The 16,126-nt window shown below is 43.8% G+C and overlaps 1 protein-coding gene across 1 annotated transcript in view; it reads left to right on the forward strand.

The window, feature by feature from the left end:
* Window positions 1-16,126, forward strand: part of LOC119169217 (cytochrome P450 3A14) — a 34,157-nt gene that overhangs the window by 13,541 nt on the left and 4,490 nt on the right. Inside the window, exons 7-12 of the mRNA XM_075881854.1 lie at window positions 2,552-2,682; window positions 4,447-4,534; window positions 7,037-7,106; window positions 8,045-8,153; window positions 14,289-14,380; window positions 15,115-15,255. Of these exons, the coding sequence (XP_075737969.1) occupies window positions 2,552-2,682; window positions 4,447-4,534; window positions 7,037-7,106; window positions 8,045-8,153; window positions 14,289-14,380; window positions 15,115-15,255 (631 nt within the window). The remainder of the gene's footprint in view (window positions 1-2,551; window positions 2,683-4,446; window positions 4,535-7,036; window positions 7,107-8,044; window positions 8,154-14,288; window positions 14,381-15,114; window positions 15,256-16,126) is intronic.

Consider the following 16,126-nt stretch of genomic DNA (forward strand, 5'->3'; position numbering starts at 1 on the left):
TAGCGTATTCTCGGAAGCCCCTACCTATGATCCATAGCGTTTTTTTTTACCATGCCCAAAAGTGTTGCACAGGGGTCCTGCAACACTTTTTGAGCATGGCCAGAAAGCGCTATAGGTGGTAGAGGCTCCCGACAACACGCGAGCCAAATATGTAGCGCAGCACGGGGCCTGGAATTCACAATTAATTACCAAAGTCAGCGATTTTTTTTCTTTTTTCTCAACAAATTACGGAATAAGCCCGAAAATCACTCGTGGTAAGCCCATCTATCAGCCATTGGCGGATTTGAACATGGCGCACTTGATCGTTACAGAGATTGCCGTGGGAGGCCACGACTTGTCCACGTGTGTGCGCACGCTCACACTGAAAAGCCACGCATTCGAAGAAAAAAAAAGTGATCAAGGTCACGAAGAGCGCGTGACCTTTTTATTTGCGCCTGCCATCCCTCCCTGCTTAGCTTCCAGTGCTTTCGTCGGGACGAGAGAAGAGAAAATGCAATCGCAGCATGCGACAAACCTTCGTAACTTCACTCGCACTGGACGAATTTTTGAATTTTTTGCGCCATTTAATTAGTGTGGCAATAACCTCTTCCAGAAGTTCATTCCATGATTACTTGAAAAAGTGTTTCAGGGCCCCTTTAGAAAAAAGCTGACATCGGCAGCATAGACTCGATGAATGCATTGAATAAATGGCAGGGTCCCAACAGGAATCGTTCCCCAGAATTCTGCGTCGCAATTAAGGCTTTTACCCAAGAGCCACACCAGGCCTCGGAACTAGTTTTCAAGTGCACCCTAATGTTCGTGGAACGTAAATAGTAGTTGCAGCGCTGGCTATTCAATTTTATGAACATTACATATCTACTCCTATAATACAGCCGTCACGGTGGGTTAACGTCAATAGCAGGTAGGCTCCATCCGCTGAGGTTGAAAAATACATACCATGTCCAGGGCTACCATCCTAAAGGGAACCAGCGCTTCATATCAACTTTTGCTAATATATCATAGCGGTTGCTAATGTTCATGCTGCTGTTTTCATTGTTTCGCAGCAGTAAACAACTGGTCTTATAAAAACAAATATGCGCGTGTTCAACGCATGTCTGCGCATTCATTTGCACATCTCTCTAGCACCACTTCATAATGTTTCACTCAAGAGAAAAAACACAACATAGTCACCTTCGATACGCATGCTTCGTATAACATCAATTCCCAAGGTACGTGGGATCTGTGGAATTTTTTTCAGTTCGGTGTTTTCTCACGCACTCACGTGCGCGAAGATTGGGAAATTGTCAACCACACCATTTGCCGCACGAAGCCACAAAGAAGTTTATGTTAATTTCTCGGAGAAAAAAACCTCTTACTTGCCAAAAAAAAAAAAACGTCCTGGTTCGGGGATCGAATCTGAGACCAGCCCCATTCCGGTGTGGTCACTCTACCATTTGAGCTAATGCGACGGTAAATTCATCGACAAGTCGAAGCACGTGAACACATATCATCCTTATGTCTCCTTGCTACAAACTGGTGTTTGTCAATTATACTTAATCATTACGCCACTCAGCGGGTTCGCGCCGAACTGATATGAAGTAACTCCATTCGTTTCGAATTTTCGATGCATTCGCCCGGTGAATTGGTAGCTTAGCTTCCTGATTAGCTCAAACGATACTGCAATACCACTCCAGAAAGGCGTTAGTCCCTGATTCAATCTCCACACCAGGAAAAATGTTTCGGCAAGAAGCTTTCTTTCTGAGAAAACGGAACAGATCTCTTTGCGGTTTCGTGCTACAAACGGGTTGTTGTCAGCTTCCTTTTTCACCAGCATGTCCCCCTCCCCTCACCCAAGCGCACATTCCGATAGCTAGGGGCACGCCATGATATCACCTTTCCGCCACCTTGTGGGTTTCCGCAGACACACGTTCGTCTAGCTGGTTTTCGGTCGGAAACTTAAACTTCCTGTCAAACTTCAATAAGATCACTGCTCAACCAAACAATATATTTTAGGTATGAAAGACAATCTTTTTTAATCATACATATGCATAGTGCTTATATTAGTAGTCAAAAAGTACCTACTTTTAGAATAGAAACCACCTAACAAGGCTGTCTCGCACAGGCGAATGGCGCGGTTGCCCCATTATTGGTGGTGGAGCTTGTATTTTTTCTTAGATTTTTTCTTAGATTTTTTCTTAGACAAACATAGAGCGAATTCATTTTTATGGGACAATTTTGCACTGATGCTGCTACCTATATCGAGGACAAAATCTATATTCATCGTCTTTAAGCTCGGTTAGACAGAATCAAAGAAAAACAGCTATTCAGAGTTCCCCTGCCCTTTAAAACAATTTCTGCCCCTTAATCCTTCACCCAATAATATTCAAATATCGACGAAATACTAAAAAAATACTGAAGAAAAAATGTTAGTGTGGCTTCGTCTTTCTTAATAAGTACCGCTAGCTTCAAATAACGTAACTGACTCTAATGTAGCCTTCGTTTCTATGTTTTGTTTTCAATATATAAATACCAATGTTATTAGACAATTTTATTTTTTCACTCTTTTGCATAGAAAGTACTACAAGCCTGGGACCAATCACCAAAATAGTTTGCTGGCTTTCCCTCGCAATCGGAGACTTCGTGTTTGACACGGTCACGGCGCACACGGCAAAGGTCGTGGAGCTCAGAAAAAAGGACCCGTCGGTAAGAAAAAAAAAAGGATTGGCCATCGCCGGTGGCATATAATCAAGAGGCTAGCAGATTGCTTGGTCTCCTCTGAAGTCGTATCAAAAGTGAATCGCCGTAATTGCAGCGCTTTTGGATTCGACAGATTTGTCCATTGATTCACCATGTTTAGATTAACACCGTGAAACAGAGAAGAGCATTGCTTACACATTTTGCACAACGACTATTTACGTAAAAGTTATCGAAAAAAAAATCACAGCATATCCACGGAGTAAATGATAATGAGTGAGGCGAAGTGAGCCTGCGTCTATCCATCCGTCCGTCCATATATTGAACAATCTAAGTACCACCGTCTTACATTTTTTTTTCATCATATATTCACCATATACAAGTACCACCATCCAGCGGACATTTTAAGAACTAAACAAGAGGCGGCTATACTACAAACAAGGGACATACAACCCACGGCTTCGCCCCTAAAGAAGCTTCGCCCCTAAAAGAACAGCTAAATTTGTGCATTTCACCGACAATTTGTGTATATGCGTCAGCGTTCGCACCAAATCGGCCACATTTTATTTGGTACGGCAGAATGAAAAATGAATTTTCACGTGACTAAACATAAGGGAGGTGTTTCCTCAAACGTTTGGCACTTCCATGCGGAGAAATTGCTCACACGTGTTGCTAATAGCGAATTGTCGCGTGCAAAAAAAAAAGCGAGAAATACGTATGCAGTAGCTGTGTGCCAGTTCTTTGCACAGTAAAAGCATGAATTTTGCGTTGCAGGGCAGGTGCATTAGTATCTAAGCGATCTGTGTATGCTTGCTAGGTTGTGAATTACAAAAAGGATACAGATTCTTCGGCTAGCTCAGAGTATTATTTTTAACTAGGTTGGCTTCATCTTCACTGCTTTTAAAGCTTTTCGTTTCCATAGCTGAAAAAAAAAAAAAACTTCACACCAAAAGCCTTAAGAATAATTCTGGGGCCTGGCCTTCGACGTTTGTGTGACCAAACGACGGCGGAAAGGGGACAACCCCTGAAAACTGCTAGCTTGTGGCCCGGCCGGACAATCACGTCCTTTGAAAAAGAAAAAAAAAAGACAAATGTGTCTTGAAAAGTGGGGCGCCAGTTTTCAAAACCAACAATAAAGACTAACTGCAGCTAGAGAGCCTGTTTTTTCTTGTTCTTCCAGTTGTATGCAGCCAGTCCAGGGAAGGACTTGATTTCAAGGGCAGCGCATAGCGCCGTCTTTGCTTTCTTTTACAATGAAAGCCGTTATGAGATAACAACGTTATAAGTGTCCGTAATCACCATACCACGAAATAAAAAAAACTAATGTAAAAAAACACTAAGGACACACTATGATTCCAGCCTATAGTTCCCTTAGTTCCCTTGCGTGCCAGTTTAGTATTGTACCACAAAGCAATGCCGGCGCTTGAAAGTTCATTGTGGACTGACCTTAGACAGGCTTGATGTCGAGGAAAAAATTGCGCTTAAAGCGTTTTAGAACTGCAAATGAACAAGGAGGCGTCACACAATGCTAGCTGCGTATTGAGTGGGTTGTAGAATTCTCAATTCCCTTTACCCGCCCACCCGCCCGCCCGCTCGCTTTGTCTTTCTCTCTGCACCCCCGTTACAAAAGCTTCAGGCGTAATTCTTCATTGTCGTAAGCCATGGCATCAAAAAAAAAATTGCACGAAATTCCTTGCGAGTTGCGAATGTGCAGATCTGCTTATAAGGTAATTCTCATCGCAATACCTCGTCTCTTCTCTTTAATCGCTGTAGCTCCGGAAGCCGGATATATTGCAAAACTTGATCGATGCAGAGTACGTCGAGAGCCAAACCGGCGCCGACTCAGGCAAAGGGGAAAATGGTGAGTTTTGCAAGCTAAGCTGTTTATGAATTGAGCCCGAAGCGATAAACTAGCAAGGCCTTCACCTTGCGGCACAAGGTAGATGAAGTAATTGCGAAAATAAACTATTCAGAACCTGTAGTAGTGCGACAAATGCAGTTGACGCAAGTATAGCACAGGAAGCATGAAAATTGCCTGCCACTACACTAGCGGACAACTTGTCTTGGCAACGAAAGGAAGGCTACAGGAGCAGAGCTACTGTACTGAAAATGTAATCTTCCACAAAGTATAGTCCGGTTCAGCTCGCGTTTCGAATGACGGCTGTGTTCAAATAACAACACTGCATACAAATTGCTCCGTGTTCTTAGGCAGCTATTTGTAAGCGAAATTCGTCACAAGCTCCTTTGGCGAGTGACAGGAAAAGCTGGAGGGCGACGAGTGCTCACCTGGAGACTAACCCACGTATTCTAGAACGTCCCTTCACTCAACGCTTCACCTTCACTTGAGAAAGCCGATGGAAGCGCCATCTATAAGAACGGTAAGTCACTGCATATTGGCTATAATCTGCTGCGATTCTTGAGAAGCGCAGCGTCATTTTCTGCCGAGTGGTGACACAGTGCTCAAGTCTGTCAAGTGAAGGGTGGAAGTCGAGTGGAGAAGCGTTTGTGAATACGGGGGTAAGACGTCATTTCACCTGTGTTAAACGTGCCATGCTTTAACGCATGCGAAATCGCGAAATGACACCGCACAAAGTAAAACAAATATCAATAGCTCCTTGGTGCGTGCTTTGTCTTTTCATCAACAGAATTATATAAAAATATGAAGCGACGTTTTTACGATATTCACGCAGAAAACATGGACGCAATCGTGAGACTATTGGTTTCGAGGACATACCGTGGCGCCACCTACGTGATGACGTCACTCATAGGATGCCGGGTTCACTTTGTCTGCTAGAGCACCGCATTTCCCACGCTTTCGCTGTGGACACCATGCGTGTTTACCTTCGTTTTGAAACTCAGTGCCTAAAGAAGTGGTAAGACCTGATAATACGGGCCCGCAAACTACGAATCGGTGCTCTTGGTGGCACTCTTGTGTTTAATTTGCATCGTAAAATTGCGACTAAGCACCGGTGCAGCCACGGGGAACAATGAAAGTGGTGTCGCGAAAGCAAAGCTGCCGTATTCCACAACTACGCATCCTATCTGTGACGTCAAAACGATCGCCGCACTGGCCTCTCTAGTGGAGGCCCTCGTGGCCAATATACTTTAGCGGTGGCACACTACCAGGTCAACTCCGTAGCATTCCCACCATTGCCAACAAAAGTTGTCTGCGAGTGTATTGTGAGCAGAATACGATTGATTGATATGTGGGGTTTAACGCCCCAAAACCACCATATGATTATGAGAGACGCCGTAGTGGAGGGCTCCGGCAATTTCGACCACCTGGGGTTATTTAACGTGCACCCAAATCTGAGCACACGGGCCTACAACATTTCCGCCTCCATCGGTCTGAGCAGAATACCGGCTGCCACCTAAACAAGCTCTGAATAGACACTCTATAGTATATTTCTGAAACGTAAGTGCCACTCTGATAAACTGGTTGGGACGCAAGACGGCTGGCCCGCTCATCGCGAGATTGAATCAAGGTTGCGGCGGCCACATTTTCTTTGGATGGCAAAGAATGCTAGAGGTCTGCGTACTTTGATTTAAGTGCATGTTAAAGAACCTTATACTTGGTCGAAAATTTCGGAGCCCTTCACTTCAGCGTCTCTCAAAATCATATCGTGTTTTTCGGACGCTAAACCCTACCAATTAATATTATTAGTTGAGGTGAACTTTACGAATACGCAGAGTAATGATAAATGAAAAGAAAGCTTTGACTAGCACGTCGTAATTTGTGTACATAATTCTGAGCAACATTTCAACGTGCTTTAACTGTACTTATAAGCCCGGAATGTTTTAGGTCAGAGTTCTGGTTGTCACATCACTACGTACAATGTTGGTGGTTGGTCACCGAGTTAATATCGATAATAGGATTATTTAAGTTGGAATTATCGTTACAAACTTTACTCAAGACAAGGAAAACTTTGTCACAAGAAAATTCATTAGTTGTCACTTGTGCGCTAACTTTTATTCATCTCTTCATCAGGGTGAGGTTCCTCAATAAGTACAGGGCTAAATTCTATTAGCCTTCCCTAACGCTAGCTAGTTGGCCCGACAATTTATTCTGGCCAACCTCTAAGTTTTGTTTTTCACCCAAGAAACCCTTTCTATTTCTCTCCGTTAGCGCAGTCGCGTGCTAATTAAGTTAACAGCAGTTGGCATAAATTATGCATATATATATTAATCACTTACAATTCAGCCTCTAATGACGTTACAGCACTAGATCAAGCGGGGTTCTTTTTTTTTTGCGAATGGCATTGTGTGACACGTATATATGTTGCGAATAGTTAAAAATTAGGTGTGAATGTTTTCATGTTTTATCTGAAACGTATTTCTTATGTGAAGTTTCTTTAACATTAAGGAATTCTCAAAACAAGATCCTTAACGACAGAAGAAGTAATAACCAGCGCTGCCACGTTGTTCATTGCTGGGTAAGTCAAGACTAACACCCAGTTTTTTTATAACAACACTCACGCGGGTTACACATGCTTGTCAACGATGACAAGTTAACACGCACGGTGCTTCATGTAATAGTGTGCTTTTTAAATTGTTGATATCTCAAAGAACAGAAGAAGTCACCTGCATTGGTGGTTGCTGCACTCGAGGCTTCACAGATTCTTAATTCTCGACAGGTGTTCTCGTATGTTCGTCGTTAAACACGCCTTCTTACACTGTAGAGTAATGAGTGTGGTGGTGCTTCTTTATGTCTGCATTCGTTAGAAAGTGCGTGGCCCTTGAGGAGCCTGGCTTGTCTCCATCCAGTAATTTCATGTGTTGTAGCCATGTGGCGTTGTCAGTTTGGCCATCTCAGTCAGTGTGCTCATGTATGTGGTCACGTGCTAGTGTGGTCACGTAGTCATGGTTTTTTGACGTCATTTGCGTGATGGAAATATGTCAATGCAGTGTTAGTAGACCCCGGTATAAAACACTATAGTGTTAAAAAAAAGTTTGGCAGTGTGTTGCATTCTTAGTAACAGGAACGCGAAACCCTGCTTCACACTTGGTAATGTGATATGTCGTATAATCGGGAATAAGATTTCTTGCAAGACGTGATGATCCGCATTGTAAGACATATGCGTTGAACAACCTGGTCTCGTTCAGTCGATTGCTTAATCTCAAAATGAAACGGGCAAATGGTAGGAATAAAGCAGGATTTTTCAGCGACCAGTGACTGTAATGATTGCTATTGAAACGAGTCCGTAGAAAGACAGCCCACAGAGATACAGGCAATTTCACTCAACAAAAATTTAACTCCAATGACTACTGTGGTAATGCAAAATAAATTCAGAATATATTTATTTGGTTATGACACCAACAGAACTTTTAATACTGAAAACAAAGCACTGACACGATATGCCTTTCAACGCAGGTACGAAACGATAGTCACTTCCCTTAGTTACCTCACGTTTACTATGGCGAAACATCCGGACATCCAAGAGAAGGCGCGCCAGGAAATCGAAGATGTCATCTCACAAGGGGTAAGCGAGAGCAGGGTGTGTCAACTGACGCTGTTCGTTACTTCCCAACGGAATTTTACCGCAACTATCCTTCTAACGGGTAGATGACGCCGGGCCTCTACCGACACGTTTGCACAGTGCAACAAGAATGGGGACAGGGCAAGGGACAGAGCGCGTCTTCTTTATTGTGTCCCCTCCTCTGTTCCCGTTTCAGTTGCGCTGTGCAAACATGTATATAATAAGTCACCGCAATCATGAGTTACTCTCTAAAAAAAAAATGAACCAGTCAAATGAATGCATTTTTGTCCCGAAGTAGTAAGCGTTATCTCTTCCTCGTGCTTTTTTCTTTCGTTATCATCACACATCAGTCACTTCCAGGTACTAAACGGCATTAGCGTTGTCAGCGTGACATCCTAGGACCTTGGCCTTATAGTCTCGCATATGCGCAAGGACACGAAAACTCTCTTTTTCTTCTTGAGGACCAACCGAGCCAAAGCTTGGTTCACCTCCCTACGTTCCCTCTCCCTTCTTTCTCTCTCTCTTTCTCTCAACGTGACGTGAGATCCTTGATAGAAAAATGGCGGCCACCGAGATTTCACGAAAAAAATCGCGAGCAAACCAGATGATGATTATTGTTGCCGGACAAAAGATAGTTTTTACACGTTCCTTCTTTCTTACGTATCCTGTCATTGCCATACGATAAGAAACGTAAAGCTCAGTCAGTCTCACTCAAGAGATATGATTGGCGTTTAGCGTTCACTTAGAGCCCGACTCACCAAGATTTTCCCCAACCGGGCTCACTCAGGTCTAATGCACCAAAGTATTTATTACCCACTTGGACTCACTGACACTCAGCCCCAAGACTCGATCTGAAAATGACTGAGTCTGAGTGAGTGTACTCATGAATGAGCGTATAATTAGCTTTTCGACAATGGTGTCAATACATATAAAACCAATATGTCACGTAAACTATGCTGTACGAGGCGCCTTTCAATCTCGCATCTTCGAATACGAGTTAACAGCGGTTGAAATTCAGTAAAGACATTTTTTGCGATAGCAAGTTTTAGTGATACAGACGACTCAAATGATATGTTTTTATCAAGAACTGGCCGTGAAGGAGTTACGGGGGGAGGGGAGGCGGGAAGAGGTCAAGGCACGCTAGCCCTCTCAGCCCCCCTCCTTCCCTCACTAACGCCTCTGATAAATACCGAGCTGGCGTATGACTGCTTGTGCGATGGAATATGTCTTAGTAGACGTGAGCATAAAAACGTGAGCCGACACAAAGTTGATAGTATAAAGCTGAAGTTAAGTAAATGGTAGTCCGGGCTACCATTGTGCAAACTTTGAACCCCTGTCTCAGCAGTCTCGTGTTTAGGTTTTATTTATTCTTTGCTTCTTAGTGACTATAAGCACATATTTCGAAATTACAAATGTAGGAATTCCTTTTGATTAGAGCATCATGCTTGAGGACATCAACGACCAGAGCACCCTCAGGTGTACGCAATTATCACGAGGTTGCATGCATTTTTCCTGCAACATTTCCCTTCACCTAGATGAAGAACAGATGTTTCAGAAGGACCAGAGAGACCGCAGAACCAATATGTCTTCGGTTTATTGTTGACAGAACAGGAAAAAAAAATGCAGAGCGTGCCCCTGGCTACTTCTTCTTCCTCGCCTCCGAGCTCCATCTTCAATCTGTTTTCTACATCTTCCCGCCGGCCAGATTCAACCGAAGCAATCTTCGAGCGAATACAACAGTTGAATCGGCCTCTTGACTAATTTTCCTTCAGGTGTACGAAGCAAGCATGTTCTCACTAGTCCATCCTTGCCTGGGAAAATCTTTTCGACCTTGCAGAGTTTCCACCGAGTTCTTTTTCGCGCTTCTCCAAGCAGAAGCACATCTCCTTCTTGTACATTTGCATGACGCTCTGTTTTTCTGCTGGCACACTTAAGCTCCCTCAGGTACTCCTTTTTCCATCTGGTCCACCATGTTATCACTGCCTGTTTTCTTGCACTCCAGTAATTCAGCAAACTGTATTCTTTGAGTCTGTTTTCTCCCGGCTTGTTCATCGCTTGCCTGCCTCCTATAACGTCCGCCGGTGTGATGGGTTGTGGCTCGTTAGGATCGTCATACACATAAGAGGCCGGTTGTTAAGTACTCCTTCTGCTTCAACAACCACAGTCCGTAGTTTTTCTTCATCCAAAAGTCGAGCACCTATAGTTTTTGCCATGGATGTCTTAAAGCTTCTGATCAGTCTTTCATAAAATTCTCCCCACCAGGAAGCTAACTCTACAATAAACTTCCATTTTATTTTCAGGTTACTGGTATACTGTTGAACCTTTTCATCTTCCATCTTTAATATCTTGTTCATCTCTTTCTCAGATTTCTTGAATGCTCTTGCATTATCACTGTAAATAGTTGTACACAATACTCTTCTAGCTACGAATCTTCGGAATGCTTGTATAAACGCTTCTGAAGACATCCTCTTGACCAACTCCATTTGTATGGCTCTTGTTACTGCACACGTAAATATCACAATGTAAAACTTTGTAATTTTTTCGCCTTTCTCCTTTCGAGCATTTAGCGGTCCAGCAAAGTCTATACCAACTGTGTCGAATGGCCTTGTCTATGTTATCCTGTCAGCTGGTAGTGTTGGAATTTCTTGTGCCATTGGTCTAGAATTGAATCTCCTACATGTGATGCATTTCTTTATCACATATTTCACCATCTGTCAGGCACGCACAATCCAAAACTTCGTTCTTAGATGTGTCAATGTTGCCGCAACGCCATCGTGCATTGTTACTTGAAGCGCGTTCAGAACTAGGAGTTCTGAGAAGTGACCTTCTCTTGGTAAAATAATAGGATGCTTCTCATCAAAGCTCAAATCACTCCACTGAAGCCTCCCTTTTACTCTCAGGACACCTTGATCATCTTCGAAGATGTTCGTGCCGTACAGATTCATGTTGTCATATATTCGTGTCACTGCATTTTGTAGCGTTTTCTGCTCCTGCTTTATCAGCACAAACTCTGCCTTGTCCAATTCTTCTCCTGTCAGCGAACCTGTTTTCCTTTTTTTTCGTCGGTTTCCTATATAACGCATCACCCACGCGGTAAATCGTAACGCTTTCTTGTATGATCCAAATCTGCTCACATCAATTATCTTTTCTTCACCCGTGGTGGTAGTTAAGCTTGTCACGGTATTTCCTTCGTCTTTGTTGTCATCACTGTCCGATTCTTGCGTGATGTCATACTCAGGCCTTTGTTTTTCATTCTTGATCCACGTGGCGCCTTTCCACCATAATTCACTGTTGGTCACCTGGATAAGCCTCTTCTCTGCAATGGTGTTGTTGTCGTCCAATGTCACGTTTTCCTTCCATGGTAGCCGTGCTTGGTATCTTCCTGCCTTGAACTCCATTGTTTGTCGGACGTACTCTAGCACATGTTCATCACTCATCTTTGTTGCTGGTTTCTCCTTGATGCCCATGTTTTCAACGTCCCAGAATCTCTGCAGTTCGTCCACAGTTGCGTCCGACTTGGTACTGACCTTAAATATCATAACCATCGATGATTTCATCGGCACACAATGAAGTTTTACAGGACCTTGGACCGTCCATCCCAATAGTGTTTCTATTGCCATTACTTTTGGATTAATCTCGCAAATGCGACCAGTGACTACAGTCCAGTAATAATCTGCTCCAATTAATATAGAAGTTTCCATATTTTTTCTTTCTTTGTCCGTATTCTCGTTGTCATCAGCCAAACAAATTCCCATCGATCTTGCTCTTTCGTGTATTGTCAACGGTGGCGATGGTAGCACGTCACAGGATATAACTTCTATCTCCAGTGCCTGAATCGTGACTTGCTCCAAGATGGGATCCTTCCTCACGCTGACCTCGACGACTTTCACGTCTAGTTCCATCTCTCCTCCTCCAAATGATCCTACAGTAATCCTTTCGGATCTTTTTACCTTGCACGCTAATTTTCTTGACAATCTTTTGAGGATGAATGTCCACTGACTCCCGTTGTCCAGCAGAATCCGTGCGTAGCACCCGCTGTCTTCTCCCTCCGTTCACGAAAAGGCTGTCTGCAGTGTTCATCAGACTGCTGTGCGTGCATGTTGCAGGACTTGCTGGTGTCTAACCGGTCAGGTTGCGCGCTTTTGTGCACTTGCTCAACATCATTACCGCTTTGCTGCTGTGCTGACTTTCCTGCAGGCGTACGTGGCCGACACATGGATGTCGCGTGCCTTCCCTTGCATGTTTTGCAGCGTGCGTTAGCGCGGCATATCTTCGCCGTGTGGTGAGGTCTGGTGCATCTGAAGCACCTTCGTTCCCGTTGCAAGGCTTCTTTCTTCTGTTGCATACTAATGCTTCTTCTGCAATCTTCCGTGTAGTGTCCAGTCATCTCACAGAAGATGCATTTTTTCATCGAGGTGCTTTGAAGCGCAGATGTTCTAGTCCTCCTCATACTGTGTGGTGACTGGGTAACGTCGTATTTTTCCTCTCGAGTTTCTTCTCATGCTGCGTATATATATGTTTAAAAACTCCATAATTTCTTTCAAACTGCTCGTGCTGTCTCTTGACGCTGAGTCCGATTCCGTAGTTGCTGGTCTGTTGTCACCTTTCTTTAACTCCTTTATCTTCATCTGAATCCTCATATCCACCGCCGGTAGCGCAGATTTTACAACAGGAGCTATCACTGTGGCGTAACTACCCATTTCCACTCCTAATGACTGCAATGCTCGTGTGTTCACTTGCAACTTTTGGAAGAGTTTCTTCAACCCATCTACATCTTTAGAACTCTTCACTGCTTCCAAGTTTGCAAGCTCTTTTATGTAGGTCTCTCTTAAATTATCTTTTCGTCCGAAAATTCTTTCAGAAGAGTGACTGCATGCTCCTAATTCTGATCAGAAAACTGCAAACCTTCTATGAGGGACGCAGCCTCCCCGCTCAGAGACGCCAGAAGGTAATTAAATTTTTGATTCTTCGGCATGTTCGCTCTGTTATGCACCATGTCTTGAACTGATGCCAAAACCTTGGCCATGCTGTTTTTTTCCCATCAAACTTGATCATTTCAAGGCGTGGCAACTCAACAAGCTCTTGCGTCTCCGAGATTTGGTTAGTACCTTGCACTGAACTCGCCTGTTCTGTGACTATTCTCGTAGTCAGTTGCGTCGCTTGTTCTAACTCGCGTAATCGCTCCTCTATTTTTGTCGTTGCAGTGACGATCTTCATCTCACAATGCAAAACTCTTTCAAATTCTGCCTCCACGTCGTCTTCTTCAATGAACGGTTCTATCTGTTCGTTAACTTGTCCTAGCGTCTGTGACACGCTCTTCATCTGGTTCAGAAGCGTCATAAGTTGCGCTCGATCGGCGTCTTCTTCTGTCTTCTTATTAATTTCGCTCGTAAGCGTCGTCACATTTGCTCGAAGCGTCTTCCGCTTCTTAGATAGGACCTCTTTATTCATGCTTAACGTGTTGAAAGAGCTCTTGCCTGTTTATGTGCGTCGCCAACAGTCGTCGGTCGTGGTCCTTCTCTCGACGATTCGTCCTTGAGCCAGACGCCGCTGCTTCGTTCTTCAACCTGTTGTTGCGAATGGGGTTGAAGTCTGTGCGTCTGTCTTCAGATCATCCTGGTCACGGCACCATGTTTCAGAAGGACCAGAGAGACCGCAGAACCAATACGTTTTCGGTTTATTGCTGACAGAACAGGAAAAAAAAAATGCAGAGCGTGCCCCTGGCTACTTCTTCTTTCTCGCCTCCGAGCTCCATCTTCAATCTGTTTTCTACAACAGATGCTGTCGTGGGGTATTTATTGCGCTTGGATGTTGAACTCAAGGTCACGGGTTGGATTCTGAGCATTTTAGTCGCATTTCAATGGAGGCAAGAAGGTAGAAGCCCGTCTACTGGGCGGGGTCAGTGCACGCTGAAAACACCAGATGGTGAAAACTTCCGAAGCCCTCCACTACGGCGGCTTTAGAAATATTATCATGGTTTTGGCGCGTGAAATTTTCGATACAGTCAGAATAGAGTCCTAATCAGTAGGAGCTCGAAAAAATTATGAGCTCAAAAGCTGTGTGCTTTACTGTGAATGAGCGCCTATATTTAAGTATATCGAATTTTGCTATTCTTATTTCTCTGCAACGTGCTAACAGGGTGAATTGGATTACGATACAGTAATGAAGAAACTCAATTACCTGGACCAAGTCATGAACGAAACGCTGCGACTTTATCCTCCAGGTCTCACGTGAGTATTGAAGCAGCCTATTCGCGTGCGCCGAGTGAAAACACCATCCGCAGGCGGAGTCGACGAGAAGACACGCTAACAAGAGATGATACATATTGATACATATAATGGGAGATTGGAATAAGAAAGTTTTTTTCTTTGTCACTCTACAACACTGCAGACGTCTTGTATCATTGTCATAATATCTATTGCGTGACAATGAGTAAGATAACGAGAATTGTGCAGCGTTCGATGTGCAAAAGAAAGCTTGAAAAATTGGTGTACAAGCACCAAAATTAACATGAAAGAAATATAGGTGGTCTACAGATTGTGTTCGTTGACAAAAACGCCTAAACGGCGAATATCTCGGCGCCGGCCGTATCTTTTCTTTCATGTATGTGTGTTTAAATTATCTCGTAGACTCCATAAAAATGATATAAATTGCTACATATTGATATATGCAGCGACAAGCAACAACAAGCGAGCTCTTGTTCGAATGGGTTCATGAGTTCGTTAGACATTTCGTTTCAAGAAATATGATATAGAACCCTCTACAACAGACTTACATAGGCTCCCATAGACTTCCAATGGGCTCTACGTCCTATAAAGTGCTATTGTGAACTATTTTTAGTGCGTAATTGACTTATCTAATAGAACGTGTGCAAACTTATATATATGTCTCCCTGCTCGGCAGTATTTTCGGATGTTCATTGTTGGCCATGCATGGTGTATTATTTTCTTTGTGCGGGTTCTAGGTTTGTCACCAGGCAGGCCAAGGAAGACTTCGAATACAAAGGGTTAAAGTTCAAGGCTGGAACCTGCTTCATGGTTCCTCAGTACTATATTCAACGAGACCACCGGTTTTGGTCTAATCCATTGAAGTTCGACCCGGAGAGGTGAGGATCAGAGACTGGACTGATCACGCCAGGGGCGTAGCTAATATATTTTTTTTGGGGGGGGGGGGGAAGAAAAGAGCTTGGTCAACCATCATGTAGGCATGTTCGTGCATTCGTTTTTATGCGTGCCTGTGCGTATACACGCCATAACATAAACATACCGGGGTGGGTTGAAGGAGGAGGAAGGAGGTTAACGCACGCATAGCGCTTAATTTTTCACTTACATTTACCTCCAGCTTCTCGGCCAATCCCGTTTAGTGGGTAAGAGCCAGAACAGAGGAGGAGCAAGCAAGCAAACAAGCTAGCATCCGGTATGCTATCCTACACCAGGGAAAGTGAATGAGAAATGAAAAGATAAAGAGAGAGAAATCATAGAGTTTCCTAATATACACTAGAGGGAACTCTGGCGCTAGTGTCTATGGGAGCTGCAACGCACGGCGCTTCAGCGAGCATGGGAATGATGAGTAGTACACACATTTGTCTAATCTTCATACTTCTGGCCTGCTTCTGGCTCCGTGTGTGTTCATGTGACTTAGAGTTGTTTTCTCACGAAACAAAAATCAGCAAATGTTCAGCGGTTTGCGCTTCACGACCTTATTCTTTTAAACTTACCTTTCAAAATCGTGTCACGAAGTTCAAACGGGTTCAATTTTCCAAAAGAAAACCAAAACACAGCAATAAATGAAGCCGCAAGTAAGATTCGCCACCTGCAAGTACGAAGACTAGGCGAATGTGTGTACTACCCATAATTCCCATGGTCGCTGAACGATCGCAGCGACAGAGTCCCCTCTAGTTAATTTTAGGAAACTCTATGAGAGAAACCTTCCTATTTAGCTATGCCAATGAACCGCGCTCTCCTATAAGCAAGAAA

Source organism: Rhipicephalus microplus, chromosome 2 (assembly GCF_043290135.1).
Source record: "Rhipicephalus microplus isolate Deutch F79 chromosome 2, USDA_Rmic, whole genome shotgun sequence".
NCBI classification, from domain to species: domain Eukaryota; kingdom Metazoa; phylum Arthropoda; class Arachnida; order Ixodida; family Ixodidae; genus Rhipicephalus; species Rhipicephalus microplus.